At 40.9% G+C, this 23,833-nt stretch overlaps 1 protein-coding gene across 3 annotated transcripts in view; it reads right to left on the bottom strand.

Moving 5' to 3' along the window:
* Positions 1-290: 290 nt before the first annotated feature.
* Positions 291-23,833, bottom strand: part of LOC114661558 (duodenase-1-like) — a 271,168-nt gene continuing 247,625 nt past the window's right edge. Inside the window, exons 1-5 of one of the 3 annotated variants that reach the window (XM_028816915.2) lie at positions 12,272-12,408; positions 11,592-11,751; positions 2,871-3,006; positions 1,930-2,184; positions 291-711 (exon numbers count right to left, since the gene is read on the bottom strand). In XM_028816915.2, the coding sequence (XP_028672748.2) occupies positions 523-711; positions 1,930-2,184; positions 2,871-3,006; positions 11,592-11,751; positions 12,272-12,341 (810 nt within the window). In that variant the 5' untranslated portion in view covers positions 12,342-12,408 and the 3' untranslated portion in view covers positions 291-522. Of the gene's footprint in view, positions 712-1,929; positions 2,185-2,870; positions 3,007-11,591; positions 11,752-12,271; positions 12,409-23,833 lie in introns of those variants that run through there. The other 2 variants (XM_051935348.1, XM_051935349.1) reach the window with 2 other exon arrangements.

Genomic DNA, 23,833 nt, shown 5'->3' with positions numbered 1-23,833 from the left:
CCTAGAGGTCTATTGAAAATAGCTGCTAATAATAATAAAATCTTTGTTATCTTGGAAAAATAAATTCCTAAATGGGAACGATGGACAAATGATCTGTGATTACATTCCTGAGCTTCTTGAATTCTCTCTCAGACCTAAAAAGTCCTCATTTTCACGCCAAGTGTAAATTCCCAGTCTCACTCATGAAAGTTGAAATAATCAAGGAGGAAATAGTAACAAGTGGGCCTCAGAGCTCAGCACAGATGGCAATAAATACAACATGAACTAAATAACCAGGAAACCATCCTATCTTGAGACACCACGTAGAGTTTAATTCTATGGAGTTACGTATTCCTAAAGAAGCTGAGGCTGCAGTCATGAACCAGAGGCTTGTTTGCTTAGACAGAAATGTTTATTCAGGCAGGCAGTTACATTTGCTAACAAGCATTGCTACTGGTGACAAAGTCACCTTGCATCCTCCTCTCTCTCTTGCGGATTTTCACATTGCTGGCAGTTCATTTGGCTTAATGCAGTGTGGTGGCCTCACCAAGTCAGGGAGTTGGCCCTGATATGTTTTTTAATCCAGTTCCAATATGCCGACACCTTCATATAGACGTTATTGCGGTCAGGGTCTTCACACTGTCTATCGTTAGACAAACGAAAAGATACAATTCCCACAGCTGCCAGATGGGCTCCTCTGATGGGACAGATCAGCGGACCCCCGGAGTCCCCCTGAAATAAAAATAGTGGACATTTTATATAGAATATCAGGAAAACAGATCATCAAACAAATCACATTGACTTGTTCTCTTTTCATTTTAAGTTTAAGATCTTGGCTACTTAGCCCAATTCAGTGAAGAGGAGCAGCAGGTGGCGGCACGGTGACGCAGTGGGTAGCGCTGCTGCCTCGCAGTTGGGAGACCTGGGGACCCGGGTTCACTTCCCGGGTCCTCCCTGCGTGGAGTTTGCATGTTCTCCCCGTGTCTGCGTGGGTTTCCTCCGGGCACTCCGGTTTCCTCCCACAGTCCAAAGACATGCTGGTTAGGTGGATTGGCGATTCTACATTGGCCCTAGTGTGTGCTTGGTGTGTGGGTGTGTTTGTGTGTGTCCTGCGGTGAGTTGGCACCCTGCCCGGGATTGGTTCCTGCCTTGTGCCCTGTGTTGGCTGGGATTGGCTCCAGCAGACCCCCCGTGACCCTGTGTTCGGATTCAGCGGGTTGGAAAATGGATGGATGGATGGATGGATGGAGCAGCAGGTGAGGCAGAAACCGATATCTGAGGCATCACATGCAAAGCAGAAACCGCTCACACACACTCCTACTCTGGTCCAGTTCATGCTTTAAAACCCAGTAAGCTTCACATGTTTGAAGTTGTGCAGGAAAACAAACCCAGGTGGCAACTTGGCATTGAATTTGGAGCCAGGATTCGGTTTCCATGAGGCAGCAGTGCTCACCGCTGCCCAATTGTGATGGACCGTGAATGTTCACAATGACTGACTTGTTAATCTGAGGCAACGTCTGACAAACTTGAGTTCTCGTCCAGAAATATATCTTACAGAGAACTGTGGGTAGCACTGCAGTGCAGTGATTGTGGTGCCACCTCACAGTAGCAGACTCTAGGGTTCATATCCTGGCCTAATCACTGCTTTTGTTGATCGTGCAGGTTCTCTCTGTGTTTCCTGGCACTATGGTGTATCCTCCTACATCTCAAAGAATATCATGTGCACAGCTTAATCTAAAATTAATTGTCAGTTACAGCCAAGAATTAGACCTGTAATTAAGACATTAGTTACAATGAAATCCTGCAGGCCTCCATGGACAGAGCTGAATAGGCCCCATGTAGGACATCAGCAGACAAACACATGGGAACAGTTTTGTGTTTTTTTTTATTTCATGTGGTCATTATTAATATTAAAGTAATCAAATGAGGGTATTGGAGACATGTACTTACATTGCAGGTCCCTTTAATGCCAGTGCCTCGTGCACAGATCACTTTTTCCTGTAGGTTGTATTTTTTCGCAGCCTTACATTTGTTGACATCCTGAACTTTGACGTTTACTTCTCTCAGCACATTGTTGCTCATACTATTGGTGTTCGTTTTGCCCCATCCCGCCGCAGAGCAGCTGGTGTTGGGTTGGATATCCACACCTGCATCTGGAATCTTGATGGGCTGCACCTCTGGAGTCCATGTGGCCTGGTGCTGCAGCTGATTCAAATGAATAAAAGACACGTTGTGATCAGAGTGGGCACTCACTAATGCCAGCTGACATTTCAGTCTAAACTGATGCCCACCATTTCTCCCTGAATTTTGGCAGACTCTCTAAGTAGTGAGTAGTGACCTCAGTCTGGCAAGGACACCACACAATACATGCCCACTTAAAATACAATTAAATGCCTAACAAAAGGAGCAGAAATGAAGCCATCCATCCATACGTAGATGGGCTTCCATGAGCAATTGTTTCTAAACGTCTCTATAGTCCAAGACTCACAACATAAGAGCATGCAATCTCCAAATATGAGTTCAGTCTTTTGCTGGAATAGCTAGCTAGTCACTGCAGCACAATAAACTGACAACAGAACCATGAGATACACCTACTCTCCTTAAACAGCCTACTGGAATTGCCTCCATTTGTCTCGTTCCATCTCCCTGTCAGGTTGTTTACATGGCAATTTTGATCTCTCTCTGTTAGCTGGTTTACATACGTTAGATAGTTCATCTGTGTCAATACATGCCTTTAGTTTTTGGTGTAAATCATGTACTGTGGGATAAACTTTACAGATCACAGTGCCACACTTCAAAATCTTTGGCTACAGATGTCTGTGAAAATATTCCTGCTACCAGAGTTGCAGGACCACTGAACCTTTTACCTAAGCCTTTGTCCTGAAGCTCACCTTCAAAAGCATGATGTCATTTCCATGCGCTGGCTTCTTATACTTCTCATGAACAATTATCTTCTTCACTAGAATCTTCTGCCATGATGTCTCCCTGTTCAAGATATCATGAGCCCCTAGAATTACAGTAATATTCCTGTTGATCAGAAAACATCAAGTGAGTCAGAGAAAAGTATATGGAGAACAATCCTTAGCATTAACCAGCATTAACAACATTCTAAAATGTATTATTATTATTATTATTATTATTATTGTTATTCTGTTATCTTAGATACAAGTACCTGAAGTGGCTCAGCTGGATGCTGTCTGCCTGCCTTCTAAATTCAGCTGCCATCTTTGAATAGCTGGCTGACAAACTGAGAGCAAGTGCAGCTGCTAACTGTTATTAGCAACAGATCAGCAGATGCAGGTGGTTTTAGAGATGGACATCTAAGCAAACAGGTTTATACATGGACTGTTGATTGTATTAAAAAACCAGAGGAATTAACCATTACTGTTGTCAAACAAGAACGGCAAGGAGTCTTTAACAACAGCACAATAATTCACCTGGAGCCAAAATGGTAACAATGAGAATCAAACTGAGATGTAGAAAGCTATGAGCTGTTACCAGAAGATCAGAACCTAAACCACCAAACTAACACACAGTTCAAATCCATAATTTGAGACAAGGACTAATGGTGCAACGCTATAATCCATTATCAAGACTTTGTCACAAGAATCCTGGTTCCTCCTGGGAGGCGGTTATTAGCATCTATGCAATGCTTTTTAGAGACCAATTGAGTACTTATTGAAATTCTAAAATGGCAGCTGTTAACACTAGAATTACCAAAGCCTACGAAAAAACTCGTAAATCCGGCCCACCTTAAATCCCTTCGCACCTTTCCGCCATCATCTTTTGTCCTGTAAATGTGCCGATCAAGACAAGCAGCAAGCAGCCTACTATTCCATCCCCCCACCACCGCAAAACGTGCACAAAGTTCTCCCAGCTCATGCCTTGATTATCTGGGAGTGAAGTGCTGGAGTTTTAGAGCAGCTCATTACTCAAAACAGTAAATATACAAGGCAGTGAGGCTCGAACCAGGGGACTCTTGATTACAAGTCAGCAATTCTTACCGCTGTGCCACGGAAACTGTTATATCCTCCTTGAACCTTTTGTGAAAGTGTTTATTTGATCTTTGAACTTCAGGCTTCACGCATTATATAGTTTATGCCTACATTTTGTCATTTATTTCTGAAATATGAAAAAGATTTCTGTTTTAACGAAGTGTTTACACAGATTATTGTAGAAATGGAACACACATGAAATGCATGTATTCCAAATAACAGTCTATTATTTCCATTATTGTCTTGATCGGCACATTTACAAGAAAAAAGACACTGACAGAGAGGTGCAAAGGAATTTAAGGTGGGCCGGATTTACGAGTTTTTTCGTAGGCTTTGGTAATTCTAGTGTTAAGGTGTGAAGGTATTTGTTATTCCTTTTTCTGCATCCTTTCATTTTTTGGGTAATTTGATAGATATGAGGGATGTTCAAAAAGTTTCTGCACTTTTATATTTTCGTTGGAAATAGTGAAGGAAGGAGGTGTAGTAATTGGGCATTAAAAAGATGGTACAATGCTGGGAAAATCGCATTACAAATGAAGGTGACTATTGTAATAGACAGCAGCTCAACCCAGCTAGGACGCCCATACCATGGAAGGATGGGTGAACGCAACCGCTTTGGGACAATACTTCCCCCAGGATGTTAGATGGTAGCTTCCCTGCAGTGTAACGGTGCCCCAGATTCCTGCAGGGCACCATTGGACATGTGGTTTTATACCACAGCCATGCTGGGTACCGTGGGTTATGCCAGGGGACGTTGAAAGAGAACCTGGGGATTTAGGTTTTTCCCCATAGCTCAGAAGTACAAAGTCACAAGGATGGAAGCCCCGAAGTACTTCTGGACTGATTAAAGAACTTGACTTCTCCAGCTGGAAGTGCTGGCAAGTCACATGGGAGGAAGAACAGAAGCACTTCCAGGTCAAGAGGTATATAAAAGACTGTTGAAGACCCAGAAAGCGAGCCAGAGTTGGGTGGAGGTAGACAAAGCTTGCTGGGAGGTGTGGAGGAGAAAACGGAGTTAATGAAAAATAATTGTGATTATTGCTATTATATTTATTTCTATTAGTGGTGGCTGTGGTGGTTAGGGCACTGTTTATAAGAGGAAGAAGAATAAATACCTTCTTGGTGGTTTTACCCTGTGTCCGGAGCATCCGTCTGTTGGGGTTAAAGGGGCGACAGTGACCCCTAATGTCTTTACACTATGTAGAAAAGTAATGTAATTTATTTTTGAAAGTCTTAATAAATAGAGTTCAAAAAAGTGTGGAAACTTTTTGAATGTCCCTCGTAGATAGATACATATTTGTCAATGAATTTAATGAGATTTGGTTATTGTTTTCTTACAGTTTTTCACAATTGCTAACACACAAAAATGACATGCATAGCACAATTATTCAAACTGACACACAGAGAACAAGACCTCTTCTCAAGTCTCTAAAACTCTAAATACATTTCCTGCTTTACACACATTTTGTAATTCAAAATGGCACTTTCTAAATGCACTGAACACGGTTCTCTGCATAAGACACAACAATCTGACATAAAGTCACATGTTTGCCATTACAACACACTGCCATTCAAAAGGACAGAACATGAGCTAATTGGCCAATATATGTGCCACCTGGCCAAACACCTCAATGGTTAATTGTTACCACTTCAATCAGGAAGTAAGCACTATAAAAAGACCACAGGTGAGCACCTTTTTTTCAAAAACAATGGAAGACATTGCAGAGAGAGGAAGAGGAAGAGGGAGGGTGAGGATGAGAAGGGGAGGAAGAGTGAGAGGTAGGGGTAGAGCTGGTATAGGAGGTCATGGGCGAAGAAGACAGCAACTGTCAAATGAAATCAGAGCAACCTTAGTTGATCATGTCATCAACCATGGGCTGACAATTCAAGAGGCTGGACGTAGAGTGCAGCCCAACTTGAGCCGTTTTACTGTCGCCTCTGTCATCCGGACATTTAGACTGGAGCACAGGTATGCAACCAAAATGTCTTTCACACTGTGTAGTACACCCCATGTCATAATGTATCAGTTGGGTGACACCTGTGTACTTCATGAATGGCTAATGTCATACACTAACTGTACAAGTTTCCTGTCCAATTTACTCTACTGTGGGGGAATCTTTAGGCTGCATTGTCCAAGCCCTATATTTTTGTTTTTTGTTTTTGTAAAGGACTGAGAGACACAACCATGGTGGAGGAAGGGGTGAAATGTTCACAGGGGTACAGGAAGCTGCCATTGTAAACTTGGTCTTGGAGAATAATGAAATCAGATTAAGAGAAATTCAAAGCAACATCATCCAAGACAACACCATATTCACCAACATTCAACGAGTCAGTCTGTCCACATTGGCTCACATTCTCAAGCGAAACCAAATCAGCCTGAAACAATTGTATAAGGTGCCTTTTGAGAGAAACTCTCAAAGAAACAAAGAGCTCAGACGAGTATACAGTATGTGGATGTAAGTACAATATTGACTGCAGCACATTACACGCAACATTGTTTCCCAGTGTACTGGATAACACCATATTGACTGATTTTAGTTCATTGTTTTCAGGGAGTACTGGAAATGGATGCTCATGCAATCCCACATGAGTTCATCTTCATAAATGAGGCTGGTTTCAACCTAGCAAAGACCAGAAGAAGGGGAAGAAACGTCATTGGCCACAGAGCCATTATAGATGTTCCTGGCCAACATGGTGGAAACATCACAATGTGCGCTGCCATCTCCAATATGCATAGTGTCCTCCACCGTCATGCCAACCTTGGACCATACAACACAGGCCATATTCTAACATTTCTGGACAGACTCCATAACATTCTCATTCCACCAGAGCGTATGAATGATGGAGATCATGCAAGAACCCGGTATGTTGTAGTATGGGACAATGTGAGCTTTCATCATGCAGCCCCAGTCCAAAATTGGTTTGCTGACCACCCACTGTTTCTTGTGCAATACCTCCCACCATTCTCACCATTTCTGAACCCCATAGAAGAGTTCTTTTCGGCATGGCGGTGGAAGGTATACGACCGGCAGCCCTATGTGCGCATGCCTCTTGTGCAGGCTATGGAAGAGGCATGTGATGAAATTGATGTGGGTGCGATTCAGGGATGGATAAGGCACTCAAGGCGCTTCTTCCCTCGATGTCTGGCAAGGGAAGATATTGCCTGTGATGTGGACGAGGCATTGTGGCCAGACCCAGCTGAGAGGCAAGATGCTGCCTAATTATTTTTCTTGCCTCTTTTTTTTCTATCCATTTCTTCTGCACATTTTCTTTTTCAGTTTACTGTTTTTTCTGAGCATATTTTTGTTTGCTCCAATGTAAATATATCTGCTGTGCATTTGTTGCAATGACTTGTTTGGTGAAAAATAAAAAAATAAATGTGTGTGTATCTGCAAATATTTCTGTGCATGTGAACACTCTAATTTTCTACAATTTGGACTATTTTAGTATTGTGGCAGAGCATACTAAAGATGAGAGTGCTTTTCATTTTGCCCAACAGTGTGTAGTTGGTTAGACAAAAAACTGGTGATATAACTGACATGTGTGCCATTTAGTGCAGTAGTTTGATTATGATCATTATATATGTAGTTTTGGTTGCAGTGTTTCATTTTGCAGGATATGTGAGGTGTTTTGCTCTTTGGGTGAGGTGTTTTGTGAATTGTGCTAAATGATTTGCAACAATGAGCCTTGTTGTCAAAATTGTGCTTTAGCAATTGTAAAAAACTGTAATAGAGAGGACAGATATTCCTGTAACAAACCTTAGCCCTGTTTTAACTATATAAATACCAAATATATACAAGCATTTGTTAGAACTGATGTGATAAACCAAACAACAAGTCCCCAAACACATGTAAGAACATCTGGCTTGGATAATGAAGAGCTGCAGCTGTCAATAACAGGCTTGTAGGTGGCAGTAAGACAGTTGGACCTGTTCAGATGGAGCACAGGTTTACAAATAAAGGGATCAACATTTGAACACAGCTGATCCAGCTTGCTGTGTCCACTGAAGGAACATGCTGCTAAAAGTCTGTTCCGTCCAAGGTTGCCTTGTTGAAGACACCAGCATTCACAATGACTAATCTTTAGAGTGTTCACAGCAGAGTGAATCATTTCTTTTTTAAGGTTAAAAATAAGTATCGACAGAATAATGCAACCCTCTCCTAGTCAGAGACTGCATTTCAAAGTCTAAATGACAAATGGCAAAAACTGCAATAAAAAGAACATGTCTGCCAAATACTGTACATTACAGACATTATTCATCAGCTTCATGTCTCCAGGCTGTGTCAGGCCACAAAGCCTCATCCATGCCATACAAGATGCTTGGTCTTCTAAGGCAAAGATCTTCCAATATCTAAGTTCAGTGTCATTTTTGTGTTGGATCTATCCAGTACTGCCAATATGAACATTTTTCTACAGCTCTAGGGAGTAGGAGGAGGAGGAAGAGGATGGAAGCATACACTGATACAGTGCTTGCAACCCCACCACATGATGAAACACCTCAGGATCCCAGATTAGTATCCAAATGTAGCCGTGCAACTGGTGATACCTGAGCAGCACACTAGTTCAAATGGAGTAGAACAGTGTGAGGTTTTTTTTTACAGTTTCTGGAGTGCCAGTCCTCCCACCAACTCCAAAGTTCTCTCAGCAAGTTGGAGGATCTGCTTGCAGGGCTGGATGCTGATTAACATCATACCCAGGATGGAGCAATTGCAGGTTAAGGGTATAGGGACTGTCCCTATAATTATGTAAATCTGCTAAATACCATACAGGTAAAGTGCTTTACCTGTAATTAATTCTGAAGGCACAGGCTATGGAAGGAACTGTGTAGCAGATTCTGATGCACTTGTTGCCCGTCTTCTCTCATTGTCAAACCATGGACATGCATATAGTCAACCACAGTAGCATGAATATCATCTGATATTGCAGTTCTTTACTTTGCTTTGCTCTTCCTATTTCTTTTCCTTTTCTATTTCCCTGTTGGTTATCCTTTGTAGGTACCTCCAAAAAAAGCCACAATAAACACACACACATTCATTTATAAGCAGTCAGTAGTTTAGCATCAAGTGTGAAGTAATTTGATACACACTGTTTTCAAATGGAAAGCCGAGTGCTACTAGAACTTACATTTTGACACCTTGTATTTGATTAATGAGAAGAGTGTTTTCAGATTAGTTGTATGGTGATGAGTGTGCTTTACCAGTGGGATTAGAGTTTGAAGATCTGCTCAAATGGTGCAACCAATCTGTGATATGACACTGAAAACAGGAACACAGTTTGTAATTCTGAATATAGTGTGATAATTTTCAGGACGGAATTAAAGCAAATGGTTATCTAGCTGTCTGTTCAAGATATAGTGTTTAAGCAATTGGGAAAAAACTGTAATAATCTGTTAAAAAAGTGCATAAAAGTTAAAAACAAAAGAGTTAGCTTGTGTAAACATGGTGAGGCACCTGGAACTATAACAGTCAGATATTATGTTGTGATCTTATTATTTTTCCTATTTCAATTGTACTTTGATGAACATTTGGCAGACGCTGATGCTGAACAGTGAAAATAGCCACATCAACTTGTTTAAGCAAGCTGTGGATATTCTGGAGCAGTTGAGGTAATGTGAGCACTCCATCAGCAAATGAAGCCAGTAGTAGCCCCACCACAGGCCCATCTACAAACCCTCTTTATCAAGAGTTCTTCTTTTTTCAAATAATGCATTACATCGTAAGAGGTGACAGTGTAGTGACCAGCATGACAAGAACAGTTTTTGATCGCCAGCTAACTAATTGATAGTAAAATCTCTACAAGAAACTGTGATGTTCCGTAGTTTTCTGGAGAACCCTCAGCACAGGTGATGTAAATATTAGCATCGCGATCTGCAAGCATTCTGAAGTTTCCAGTAGCAGCAGGTGAGGAGGTCAGCCCATACTTGAGGTGATTCCCTACTAGGATTGAAGGGATATTAAAGCTGGTCTAAGGGCTCAAACTGCTTATCTGGCTTGATATCTCTGTGTTTCTGCTGGTGTCAGTGCTCATTATGATAGTTAGATCATGTATCTCTTCTCACTGATTGAGAACAGACAGTCATGACTGCAATGCTTCTTACCCCTTCTGTTCAGCCACCCTGTGATGCTGACTGGTCACCTCATTTCATTTAGCTTTGGCACACTTAAGTCGTGGCCTTGGAAAGACAGGCATTTTGGTTCCATAATTAAATAAGCAAAGAAGAATTCGATTGATTTCTTTTAATTACGATAATCATCCATCCATCCATTTTCCAACCCGCTGAATCCGAACACAGGGTCACGGGGGTCTGCTGGAGCCAATCCCAGCCAACACAGGGCACAAGGCAGGAACCAATCCTGGGCAGGGTGCCAATCCACCACAGGACACACACAAACACACCCACACACCAAGCACACACTAGGGCCAATTTAGAATCGCCAATCCACCTAACCTGTATGTCTTTGGACTGTGCGCCCGGAGGAAACCCACGCAGATACGGGGAGAACATGCAAACTCCACGCAGGGAGGACCAGGGAAGCGAACCCAGGTCTTCTAACTGCGAGGCAGCAGCGCTACCACTGCGCTACCGTGCCGCCCTACGATAATCATTCAAAATTAAATGCATGACATGAATCTGCATTCTTTTTGGTGTATTTTACATGATGGATTGCATTTAGTTTTGGCACGTGTAGTCTTCCATACTCATCAAGCCTGCGGTGTTTATTATAAGCCTCTTCTCCTGAGGCCTTGACTTTAGTTCATCTGGTGCTGTGATGTTGCCATGTCCCATACTAAGCTGGCTAGTGTGTTGTCCCTAATGTTGGTGAAAATAACTTCCTCCAGCCATGCCAGGGGTAGGATTATGTATATAATAATAATAATAATTAATAATTCATTACATTTATATAGCGCTTTTCTCAGTACTCAAAGCGCTATCCACACAGGGAGGAACCGGGAAGCGAACCCACATTCAGTACATACTCAAATGGACTGGTTCTGTAAATGGACTGATAGATGAATTAACTGATAGTTTAAATAAATGAATGGATAGCGGATATCAGTATATGGATGGACAGATGGCTTTCTTGTGGGAACTCGAACCAGAACCACAGGGTGCATGGAGCTCAATGAGGAAGCTGTCTATTCAGCTTAAGGTGAAGCATTTGTTCGACACTGAATTGGATTCAATAGATTCAATTCAATTGGTCCAGTAGATGCAACTGGCATAATTAGGTTGACTAGTATTAATAAACACAATACTGCTTTAAATAACACATTAATGGTGTGATAGCACAGTTGTTTGCACTGCTGTAACAAAGCTCCTTGAGTTGGGTACTCTGTGAGCATGTGTTCTCTGTGCCCTCTGTGTCCCAGTAGAGTTTCTCAGACTATTCCCCTTTCTTCTACATTATAAAGATAAATTGACTTTGTATTTATGTGCTCAAATGTGGGGCATGAATCTACTAGTGTTCTATCCTATCCTATCCTATCATATCCTATCCATTAATTCCTGTTTTACATCTAATGACAGGTTACAACCACCTTGTGATCCTCTAAACAGAATTTGAAAATGAAAAATTGAATGTATGTTTCAGGATCTAAGCAGGTGAGTTCACTTACTTTCCACTGCAGTGGGCGGCTGACAGAATGAAGCTTCGGTGAATGATGACACCTCCACATTTGAAAAAGTCTTCGCCTCTTTGTATCTTCAAATAGGCCATGTAGGGTCGGCTGTGCGGTTTGGCTTCTCTCCCATCAATGATTTTCTCGCCTAAGACACCTAAATGAGAAAAAGTGCACATGTGTGTGTCAATCATTACTGGGGTGTACCTTATCCTGTAACATATCTCATGATGGCCATCCATTGAACTTTACAGACATGGCTAGTGATAGAGAATCATCAAGAAGTTAGAAAGTGCAAAGAAGCCAAAGGTCTACTCTGTTGGTGCAACATGTAAGGCAGAAGATGGCAGAAAGTCGGTATACTTATTCATCTCTTTTAAAATAATTTCTTTATCTCCAAGCACCTATCCTGCTACAGAGATGAGGTGTGTCATGTCTGAATACTGTGTAGTCTGTTGTGTTGTTCACCATGCCTTTCAAAACCAAAATTATGCCAAAGAGACAATGGAATATAAAAACAATGTTAATTTGCAGTCTTGAATAGTTTTTATACTAACATATTTTTTCTCCAGTTTTTACTCATTTGGCTGTCACTATGTATGATCCAAAACATTAAAAATTCAAACCTGAACATAAATCCCCCCAAACCCAGATCTCACCCATACTTTCACATTTACCTGCCAATCCAAGGCAAACAGCAGTGATGGTGCACCAGTAGACTGCTAACATGGCTACGTTCCTCAACATCTCTGCAGCAAGATTACTCTGGACACATTTTTTTATGCTACAGTTGGTGATGAAGACAACTGTGTGGGAGTGTTGTGCTGTGGTGGGTAGCAGTGGGCGGATATAAACTGGCCACAGACCACAGAACATTCATTGTAAACAGGTTAGGAGATAGCATTTCCTTTTATAACAATCAGTAGCTCAACTTTATACAGTTCAAGAATCAAACAATTCTCCAGAAGAGCGGATAAGCATGTGTTTTATTTGATTTTTCCACAAATTACACATTCCTTTGAACAGCAACCCCCAATTAGAAAGAAATCCTCCTGTGGTAATATTATGTATATAACCCATTTTGTCAGACTCCTCAGAAATGATTGCACAACTTTTCTCAAAACTGAATGCTCACCAGTCCCTTCAGCTGCACTTGACAAGTGTGCCCGAGAGGCAGGCAGTTCAGCCATGGCCACATTAACATGAAGAACCATATTTTCTTCCATGTCAGGTTTTGGCTGCATGTCTCTGGACACAGACAATGAATCTGCAATGAACATTTGTGTTCCTTTCATATTTGATACCTCATAATTATAACACTGTGGCCTCATCATTATGAGTAGACTGCACAAGATGACAGCAGTGTTGTGGGGTTCAAAAACTGTAATTTTTGGTCTATATTTTCATTATATTTTGTTCAAGACAACAACATATGAATTTAAACACAAGACATATAAAAGCATATCCTCTTCCCAATTGTACCTCACTTTTAAAACAGCTGTTCAGACAAAAAGAGGAAGACATGGTGATGCCTCAGGCTATCAATTACTTTATAACCTGAGAAAGGATGGACATCTCGGATAACAAGTTGCTAAATGGGTTTACAGTCTGGGAAAGGAAGACATGCCATTAGATACTAGGCCACATCAAAAAACTTTATTATTTGGGGAAAAGATAGATTAAAGTGTTTGAGCAAAATTCATCCATCATATTGACAGCCAGCCAATCAGGTGTATGCAACAATCATGTGTTGTGAAACCCCTGGCATGAAATTTGATAATAAATATGCCTTGTCTGAAGAGCAACATTAGAAGAAGAAGAGGAAGAGAAGAAGCGAACAGGACAACGTCAGAGGAGGGTGAGAGAGACATCAGAAGAGGGTGCCGGCAATGTGTGGCCGTTTCCATCTGATCGTCAGAAAGCATCTAATGAACAACTACGAGTGCTAGATCACAAGCCGCCTGCGACATTCATCCTTGTCATCTTTACTTTTTCATAAGCGTTTTGTAAAGACTATATATATCCAGACTTTGCTATCCACATTTTCTTTTATGGTTTTCTCTAATAATAATAATAATTATACATTTTATTTATTTGTAGGCGCCTTTCTAAACACTCAAGGACACTGAGCAATAGCTAAAACACACATTATAAACAAAACTAAAATATAAAATTTAAAATCAGACAGCAATTGTAGTCAAAGAGAAAAAGCAGTCTTAAACAAATGAGTTTAAGTTTAGATTTGAGGGCGGCACGTTGGCGCAGTGGGTAGCGCTGCTGTCTCGCAGTTAGGAGACCCGGGTTTGCTTCCCGGTTCCTCCCTGCGTGGAGTTTGCATGTTCCCCCCGTGTCTGCTTGGGTTTCCCCCCACAGTCCAAAGACATGCAGGTTAGGTGCATTGGCTATCCTAAATTGTCCCTAGTGTGTGCTTGGTGTGTTGGTGTGAGCACCACTTTTCAATTAGAACCTGGAGATCTAAGTCAGAAAACTAGCCAAGGTCAGTCACTATGAAAGTACCAGAAAGTACACAAACGTACCTTTTTAACAAATGCACAGAATTGAAACAGGAATGGTAGTCAAAAACAAAAAAGCTAGAAAGAAAATGACACTGCAGTAGTAAAAGTTTCTCATTTAAAATTGCCAAAGCATGAACAACAAGGTAAAGCATGTTGCTGACCTGTATGCAGTTGGAGTAATGACATCACACATAATGTCATCCATTAATTTAAGAGTTTCATTTCCATGTATGAGCCAAAATTTTATTTCTTTGTTTGAGAAAGTTTTAGAATTTTTTGTTTAAACTTTAATTCACATCATCATTTTCAAAATTACTACTGTATGTGCAGACTGTAACCAGTAGGGGGCACCAGCAAACCCCAGATACAAGCACAACCAAACCAGTCATGGGTTCAAATGTAGTCCCTTTTTGGATTAATCAACATTATCTTCACAGATCAAAATAAGAACATCCAAAATAAACAGCCCAGAAAAACAATCCACTTTCTTCAAACTCATCCCATCAAGCTTCACTCACCTTCTGCTGACTCTGCTTGTCGATTAAGATGATGCGGTTTCTTTTATCAGCCATACTTCCGGGGCTGGGACCTGGCCTGTAGGAAGCACTTCTTGGGTCAGACAGGAGTCCCCCAAAAATTGGTATCATATCCCCTATAGAAAAATGTATTCTTAAAATTGGTAATTAGAAAAGTATTATAAGCACATGAGAAAAGTAGACACTATATTTTACTAAGTATTAAGATGTAAGAGTTTGGATTGAAAAGGCTTATGCCTACATATTTTTTTATGATTCTGTATGAGCTAGAAACCAACAATAGTTCATTAAGCCAAAGGTTAGACGTGCAGGAGAGCTGGAGAAAGATGGGCCCCTCGCTTAGAGAGGGAATGTGAACTCTTTGGCTATAAATAGTGGTAGCAAGCGAAGAGCTAGTAGGGAGTAAGGATAGGCCTTGTCAAACAGAAATGATAGACAGAGAGGGGCTTTCACATACCCTCAGTTAAGAAATATGAGTAGAATTAATTAGAGGCAAGATTAGAGCAGTGTAATGATAGGAGTCAGATGAGGATAAATAAGGGCTTGTAGGATAAGAATTGTAATAAATGTGAGAGATGCCTATAGCTTATTGCTCATTGCATCTGTTATGAGTCTGTATGTGCACCATACTGTACAATAAATCTTGATTCTGCTGCCTGTCCTGAGACTTCGAGTGCCTTCATCGGGGCTAAGGGCTAAAGGCCCCAGTCTGCTTCAATACCCTCTACAGTGTCCCCTGGTGGCACTCACAGAACCCAATAGGGATGTTTTTTGGAACTCCAACTCCAATGATGCTCTGGGGATATCAGAAGGGGGCCCAAATCCCAAGGATTCTGCCCTCTGTCCTATCAGATGACATAGTACCCGAATACTGGTGTCTCTTCTGGTCCTCCTCTCATACTGGTCTCCCTGCAGGGTAAGGATTCTTGTGCTCATCCAGTCAGACAGCCTGTCCTTCTACTTTCTTTTCCCATGGCATCCAGTCCAGGCAAGGAATCACCCTCTGGGATGCCCATTCATCTCCTGCAGCACTCATAAGATAATGGTTTTTACAGGATCCTAACTGTTTCTAAGGTCCGTCTTCCTCACGCAATGTAGAATTGCAAGCTCCTTTTTCCGAGATACAGATTCAGTCACTACAGAGGTACTCTTGGAGAGTCTTGTTTTTGGTGTTCTGGTTTTTAGTTTTGCTGTTTCCTTTTTGTCTCTGTCAGTGTTTTGCCATTTTGGCTCTTGTTCTAGAGTACAACTTTGGTGAACGACAGCTTATATTTTTTTTCTGACAGTGGTTATGGCTAAGCTCTCTGGTTTAGAAAAAACAATTTCAGTGCTTTGAAATTTTTATTTTTAGTTTTTGATTGTATTCCCAGTGTTCAAGAAGGAACTCCTTAATGTTATTTCTGAAAGAAACATACACCTCCTGTTTAACTGTTTTTAATATCCCAGCAGTGCTCTCAGACACAAAGTGCCAGTAGTCAACCTGGAGTGGTCAGCCTGAGAAAAAAGATTGGTAGTGAGTGACTGAAATCTGGACATTTTGGGCCACTTTGTGTATTAACAAGTTGCATTACAGGAGACAACTGTTTTAGTTTTAGTTTTGTCCTCCAACAAACATATTTTTGCAAAGTTATTTCAACCTTTGAGTAAGGGTTAGAGAATTTCAAATGGGGAGCAGATAAAATTCAGGTCCTAATGCAGGCAATTAATTTTCCCAAGAGGCCACATGAGAAACTTGGACTGTTTTGGAGGGCCAGACAAATAGGCTGAACTCAATTCTGTTCCATATTTATTTTATCTCTTTATAGAAAGAAGTAAATTGTATGGTTTTGATTATCTGCTACTGGTAAGAGCAGATGTTATGATTAGGCTATGTAAATTTGGAACAGTCACAGTAAAAACACCAACATTACATCACTATTTAAACAAAAACAATTTTCAAAATGTCCGTATTTTTTCAGTATTTCAAAGGCCAGCATTATACATTATGCAAAAAATAAGGGCTAACAGCTAACTTACATTTCTCGTAAATGTCTGTTTGTCAACACGTTACAATGAAGGTGTATATACTCGCATGCACACACACACACACACACACACACACACAAATGTATCTAAATTGATTAGGTACGTAAAAAAAAATAGTCATCTTTAGAATAAAAAATAATGTGGTGGTATTGCATGCATGATATGCAGTTATTATGTTTGATTCCTAATTTCCCAAATCCTAACATAGGTTGGTCAGGGACAGCCAAAGGGCCGGATGTGGCCCAGGGGCCATACAATGCCCTGGGGCCTCATATATAAATGGTGTGTGAGCACAAAAATGTTACGTAAGCCCATTTCCACGCTCAAATAGCGATGTATAAAACCTAAACTTGGCGTAAAGCCATGCACATTTTCACGCTAGCTAAAACCCTGGCATACGCAAGTTCTCCGCTCAGATTTGCAAACTGGCGGCACCTAGCATCAAAGCAGTGCTACTGTTCCTGTATGTATTCCCTTTAGTTTTTAGATTCACATCCCTGACACGGCTTTACAATATACACTGAGATTAACCGCATATTGTTTATTAGTTTAAGGTATCTGATTGTAATTAACCTGTAACAATATAATGGTCCACGGAATGGCCAAACTATTCCAAATACCATAGCTGCTTTATCGTTGTTCCTCTCAATGCACCACTCAGACTATATATCCCACTGTATCTGAGTGTGCAATCTGAACGAAAAGAGAATTATCGGTATACAGCATCAAGCACATGCTGCCTTGGCCATACTGTCTATTGAACTGCTCTCATACTGCAGACGCTTAAGAGCCTTTCCTCACGGTTCAGAAACAGTTTTATCCCAAGAACTATAAACGCACTCAATCAGTTCATCAAGTGCTCCTTGTAGAATGCTTTGTACTTATGAGTACAATTACCTCACTGTAAACTTGTGATACAGTTATAATATTGCACAACCTGCACCACTTTAAAAAATGCGTATTTACATATGATGACGATATCATTTTTAAGATGAAATGCAGCAAAATATGTTTATTACATTATACAGATAAAATGTTAACATCATTTAAATAATCTATATTGTTAATAATTAAGCATGTGATGACCCGTTCACGGATTGTTCCTGCCTCGCACTGTATTCTAGCTGGGGCTGGCGTGACACTGGAAGGATAGGTGGATAGAATAATAAACATGTACTGTGAAGATATTTCAATGTTCCTTAAAAGTTTTGAAGAATCGGCATTCTAAGCTTACAGATGGCTTAATGTCTATTACAGAGCTGATTGTGTGGTGATTGGTTACTTGGAGAAAGAAAAGGAAGGATAGGAATTCGGAGTTAGTACGTTTGAAAGAGACAGTACTGCTGCAATAAATTATTTCATCGAAGGTCACACACGGCGCAGCAAGCATCTTGCATGAGGCAGTCTCTTGATAGGGCACTGGCTCGTCACTATCTTTGCGCCACCGTATTCCCATGTTTAATAACATGCTTTAACTCCTATCATCATGAAAATTATATCAAGTATACATCTCAGTATTTAAATTATTCAGAGAGCTGCAATATCACGAATGTAATGGATTCTGTGTCCAGTCAGAGGAAGAGAAAGCCCGTTTAAGAAGCATGTAGTGATTCACACACAGAGCACATAGAAGAACAAATACAAAACAAAGCATTTACTTTAGTTACGATGGTATTTGAGAAACTAGTAAATTAAACAATTTCAAGATGAAGTTTATGATGTTCTACTTTAATGACAAAATAAACTACGTGATTAAAGTTGACATTTCGAGATAAAAGTGTGCCTATTTTTTTTCTCTGTACCCTAATAAGCTTTCATATGACACTCAGACAGTGAGCTACGACTCGCCTTTTCACGGCGACTTTGATATCTGACAACTTCTTTTTTATTTTGGGCACTGTGCAACTTTGTGAACTTGAGCTTTCGAGTTTCTCCAACATTCTATATCACTCGATTAACTTCCTTTTGTTGTTTATATCACTGTTTAAACCAACAAATAGTACGTTTGTCCTTGCCTCCATTTGGTATATGCTGAAATTTTTCTGTTTTCCCCCATGCTTTTGCCATTGCCTTTTCACAGAACGCTGAGCTTAAGGGCTATTTATATTGATTTGCATATTCAAAGAGGAGTAATTCTGGGAGGAGTTTGTGTGGGGCAGCAGGAGCGTGCACGTGCATTACTTTTCACACTCACCGGGATTTATGGAGCGGAAGAACGTGGAAGTTGGCGAACGCACAGATTTATGCATCTGGATTTTTTTGTACGTACACACATTTCCGCTTTTGTCCTTATGCCATGTTTTAGTGTGAATTCTATGCATGGTGTTATGCATGAGGCCCCAGGTCTGTCCTAATGCAAACTCTAGTGTGGCACCAGGCATTTGTTTTCTGTTGTTTAATGCTTGTGTATGTTTTCACTATATCATGATTTTTGTTTTGAATCATCAGTTTATCGGCACTTTATAGGAAATGACAGGTTCTGCAATCACAGATTAACTTCTAATGTGGAACAGCTTATTTTTAAATCACAGCATCATTATTATGAACACAGAGAAAAGGTCAATACGATCAAAGTCCCTAATGCAATAGCAGCAATTAACAACACAGATGGAGACAAAATTATTAACCATAAAACTATAACTTAAACATTTAGAGAGAACTGTAAGTCCTTATATTCTACTCAGTTTAAAGAAAACACAATCTAATGAGTTTCTTGATTCATTACAGTTATCACAGCTAGATACTCTTAGTGCTGTGCAACTGGATAAACCTCTGACACTTTCAGAATTATTAGATGATATATAACTCAGTTCAAAGTGGGAGAGCAGCCAACCTGGATGGCTACCAAGTGGAATCTTATAAAAAATAAAATAAAGAAAGACACAACCTTAAATGTGTATGGGTTTATTCAATTTGTTAATGGTAGGAATGATATTGTTTATTTATTTACTAGGGGGCTCCGCCCCCTGCTCGCTTCGCTCGCCAACCCCTGGCGTTGGGGCATGACAAAGAGTGAGATGTATGAATTAGATATAGAATAGTGTGCAGGTGTGGATGATGCATATAGAAAGCCAAAAATACAGTGTTTGGCACAGAGTAATGGTTTATTGGAATATTTCTTTGTACACAACATTAGTAGTAAAGATGGTGTCCTGTCCTTGAATGAGTCTTCCTTGGCATGGAGAATTTATAACTTTAACTTTAACGTCAGATGAACGTCGAACACGTGAGAAGGCAACATAAAGTTGTCCATGTCCAAAAACGGGCTCAGAGAGGTAGATGCCAACCTTGTTCATGGTTTGTCCTTGTGATTTGTTGATGGTCATGGCAAATGCAGGTTTAATGGGGAACTGTCGGCGTTTCAATGTAAAAGGTAATTCTAGGTCAGAACTCGTAAGGTCAATTCTAGGAATGAGAACTGTATTGTTAGAATGTGATCCTGTAAGAACTGTTGCTTGAATAACATTGTGTGTCATGGTGTTGACGACTAAACGTGTGCCATTGGATAAACCCTTTTTTTTTTTGGACATAATATAGTGCGTTGTGTTAAAAGGGGCATTTTGTCTAATGAGACCGCTGTTCCAAATATCTCCGTAAGTCATCGCAGATTTTGGGTTGAGGAATTGTAATAATATCTGGGTGAAGTCCATCTGTATTGGTGAGGGTACAATGTTCTAGTTGTAATAACCAATTGTTATATTCGGGATCTTGAAATCGCATGTTTTGTACCAAGTGTATGTTTAGAAAGCAAAGCCAGTTGTTCGCGTAACATTTTTTGTTCCCCGTTTTTAGAAGCGCGGCGAGGTGTATTTTTTTGTTTGATGCGGGTTCGTTTTTGTGGTCCCGTTACTCGAGCCGTCTAGTTTTGTATCCGTGATCGTGAATTGATGAGTTGTTTGATCTTTATCGTGAGGAATATGGATAAGTAATAAGTAGGATCTAACTCACTTTTAATATGCGGACTGTTCGTTTCTTCGTATTATCACCAATCAGGTCTCGCGCCTGTATATGTATTGGAATTCGGTCTCGTGTTGTTTATATGACGTCGTCGCGTATTTTAAGGTGGACTGAATAATAGCTGAGCGCACGGTATGTGGAGCAATAGCTAAGCACTGTCTAAAATCTACTCCTAATAAAAGTACCTTTACTGCAAAGGGAATATTATTATTCATCAACGCAATGCCAATTGTCCGCGTATTTTAAGGTGGACTGAACAATAGCTGAGCGGATTGTAAGTGGAGTAATAGTTAAGCACTGTCTAAAATCTCCTCCTAATAAAAGTACCTTTCTCGCAAAGGGAATATTCTTATTCATCAACGTTTGTAGAAGTTTATCAATGGTGTTGAGTAAGTGACTGGATGCCATTGTACATTCATCTATAATTAATAGTGTGGCAAGACGGATGTCACGTGCATTGTTACTGTGAATTGTCATAGTGGATACCGATGTTTCTGTGATTGGGACCGGTATTTGGAATAAGGAGTGACATGTGTTTTTGGAGCCGAGACATTTTTTCTTCCGCGGTTTCAGAAGCGCTTTGTAGGTGCCGACGTGATTTGTGCATATTTGCGTTCTTGATTTGTTTCAGGGTGCACTGTTCCAATGCGATGTAATATTTGTCCACATACGCGAAAGCAGTATGGGTCATTGCCTTTTGGTGACATGATATTTACTCCGGTAGATGCAAAATCAAATGAAGTATTGTAGGATGTAATGCAGATGAGCCGCCGTGTATTTTTTTTTTTCATGCGGGTTCGTGTGTTTGGTCCCGTTATCCAAGCCGAATCGTTTTGTACCCGTGAGCGTGTATTCATGACTTGTTTGTTCCTCAGCATGCGAAATATGGATAAGTAATAAGGAGGATCGCACTCACTGTTAATATGGAGCCTTTTCTGCAGTTGAACGGTTAATAGTGCTTTATTGTAAGCAGATCCACCTATGCTGCCTAGTGTGAAGGTGTTGAAATGACATATGTGTAATATGGACGGTTCCTTTAGAAATGGGGCTTTGGATGACACTTCTTATTGATGTTAGTGTGTTTGTGGGTCTGATTCGTCGTTGTTGTGAACGTTTCGTGTGCCATGTCTCGTCTCTAATGGGCCTGGCGTGGCGGTCATGGCTTCTTTTTTTTGTTGTGTTAGGAGCTTGTTAAATCCTCCTGTTTGTGTGGGTCCCGTTTCGTGTGCATTGTGATTCGTGCGGGCCGTGTGCTTTTTCGGTGTCTGAGCCTCCTCTTTGTGTGTGTCCCGTCCGTTGCTTGTAGGGTGGGTGGGGTGGTTTTGGGTTCTTTTTTTTGTGTCCCAGGGGCTTGTTGAATTGTCCTCTTTGTGTGTGTCCCGTCTGGTGCCTGTGGGAGGGGGAGGGGCGGGGGTTTGGCTTGCAGGTGGGCGCGAGCGGCTTCTTTTTTTTGTGTGCTAGTTTCGTGTGCAATGGGTTTTGTGCGGCGCTGTGCGTGGCCTGCGTTTGACTCCTTTTTTCTGTGCTCACTCCCTTTTTCTGTGGTCGCGGCCGCCTCTCGCGGAGCCTCATTTCTTGGTGCGCCTGCGCAGTACGTCTTTTTGCGGCTACGGCCCTTGGCCGGATGTCCCTGCGTCCATCCGGTTTAGCATTCTCGGTTAGTAATATGGATTATTGTATGAAAATGTGTTATTGAAATTAATGATGTTATTTTTTCATCACCTCACCCACGTAAGATTCAGAGCTGCATTCACTTAAATATGGCTCATAATTCAGAGAATACAGGTAGAAGCAGAGAAAAGGATGTTTAAAATACGCAGCAAAAACAAGTATACTGTATTCGAAAAATATAGGACCCCCATGAGATCACTCCACATTCACATAATGACTTACTAGTAAAATAAAATAAATTTTAATATTTGTGCATATTTTTGTGTTAAATTAAGCAAGAAAGATGATTCAAACACAGTCAGAATTATATTTTGTTTACTGTATTTACTTCCCGTTGTTTAGTAGTATATTGGTCATACCATCAGTTGTCGCCTTTTGCGAATTATCGTCTGTGGCATCAGATGTTGCTAGGGGGTGCGTCCCATGTGCTTGCATTTGTGTGACATCATGGGGGTGTGGATAGTTTCTTCTGGTGCCCATCTTGTTTAAGAGAAAAGCATGGTCAGTTCTTGTATGCAGTTTGGAAAGGAAAGAGCCTTTTCTGTCATGAGTAAACATTCTCTGCTAATTTCCTCCTGCGGTTGTCTTGGTTTTTTCTTTTGATTGTTGCTTAACCCTGAGCCCACAGTGCTCTTTTGATATAGTTGTCCTTTGATCTTACCTTTTTCTTTCTCTTTCTCTGTCTTTTTCTGCTGTAAATGATATCTTTGCATCACAGAAATGAACCTCTTTCGTTTTACTTATGGAAAGATAAAGATAGTCACCTTTTATACCAAACAATAAAAATAAGAATCCAATTTGTGCTTTTTTTCCCGCTTTGTTTAAGGCAGGCCCACTAAGCTGCTCTCCCTTTTCCTTCCAGTGTTCTTGCTGTTGTAATTAAGAGTTTGAGACATGGTGAAAAGGGGTGCGAGGCCTGTAAAATAAGACCAGGACCTCCACAAACCTGTTTTATGTAGCACCACCCTTAGGCAACCAGCCCCAACTTCTACCTGTAGGTTTTGGCCTAAGCGGGGCCAAAATGGGGAACTGACTTTTAAAGTCCAAAGGGCAATCAAAATACCAAAATGTATCCCACCAGCACACCACAGCAATAACACAGCAATGCACCACCCCACTCTTCTTCCTCCAAGGAAGTGTTGAAGTGTTGAGGTGAGGCAGAATGATTCTTTTTATCTAGGACCTGGGAGTACTTCTAGTGTTAAGACATGGTTTGTTGGAAGCACTTCAGGATTTAGAAGTCTGACAAAGTAAAATTCACATATATCTGCAGCACCCGCTGGGAACACCCAGGGAACCCAACAGGGCCACCCTGCAAGACTACAGATCCCAGCATACCCTGTGGGTATCTATACATGTGCCATACACCATGAATGCTGTTATCTCATGTCTTAGGGGAGAAAATAGTTCATATATTTTATCTCCCCCTGTACTTCTGGCATAATGGCCTCCCAGCTGTTCAGTCCTCAACTGAGCCCTTCCCAGATGTCAACATCTTTGCTGTGTCATTGGCATTTCTTGATTGAGGCAGGGA

Source organism: Erpetoichthys calabaricus, chromosome 12, assembly GCF_900747795.2.
Source record: "Erpetoichthys calabaricus chromosome 12, fErpCal1.3, whole genome shotgun sequence".
Lineage (NCBI taxonomy): Eukaryota > Metazoa > Chordata > Cladistia > Polypteriformes > Polypteridae > Erpetoichthys > Erpetoichthys calabaricus.
Note: the sequence above shows the minus strand (reverse complement) of the source record. Positions and strands in the feature narration are given on the sequence as shown.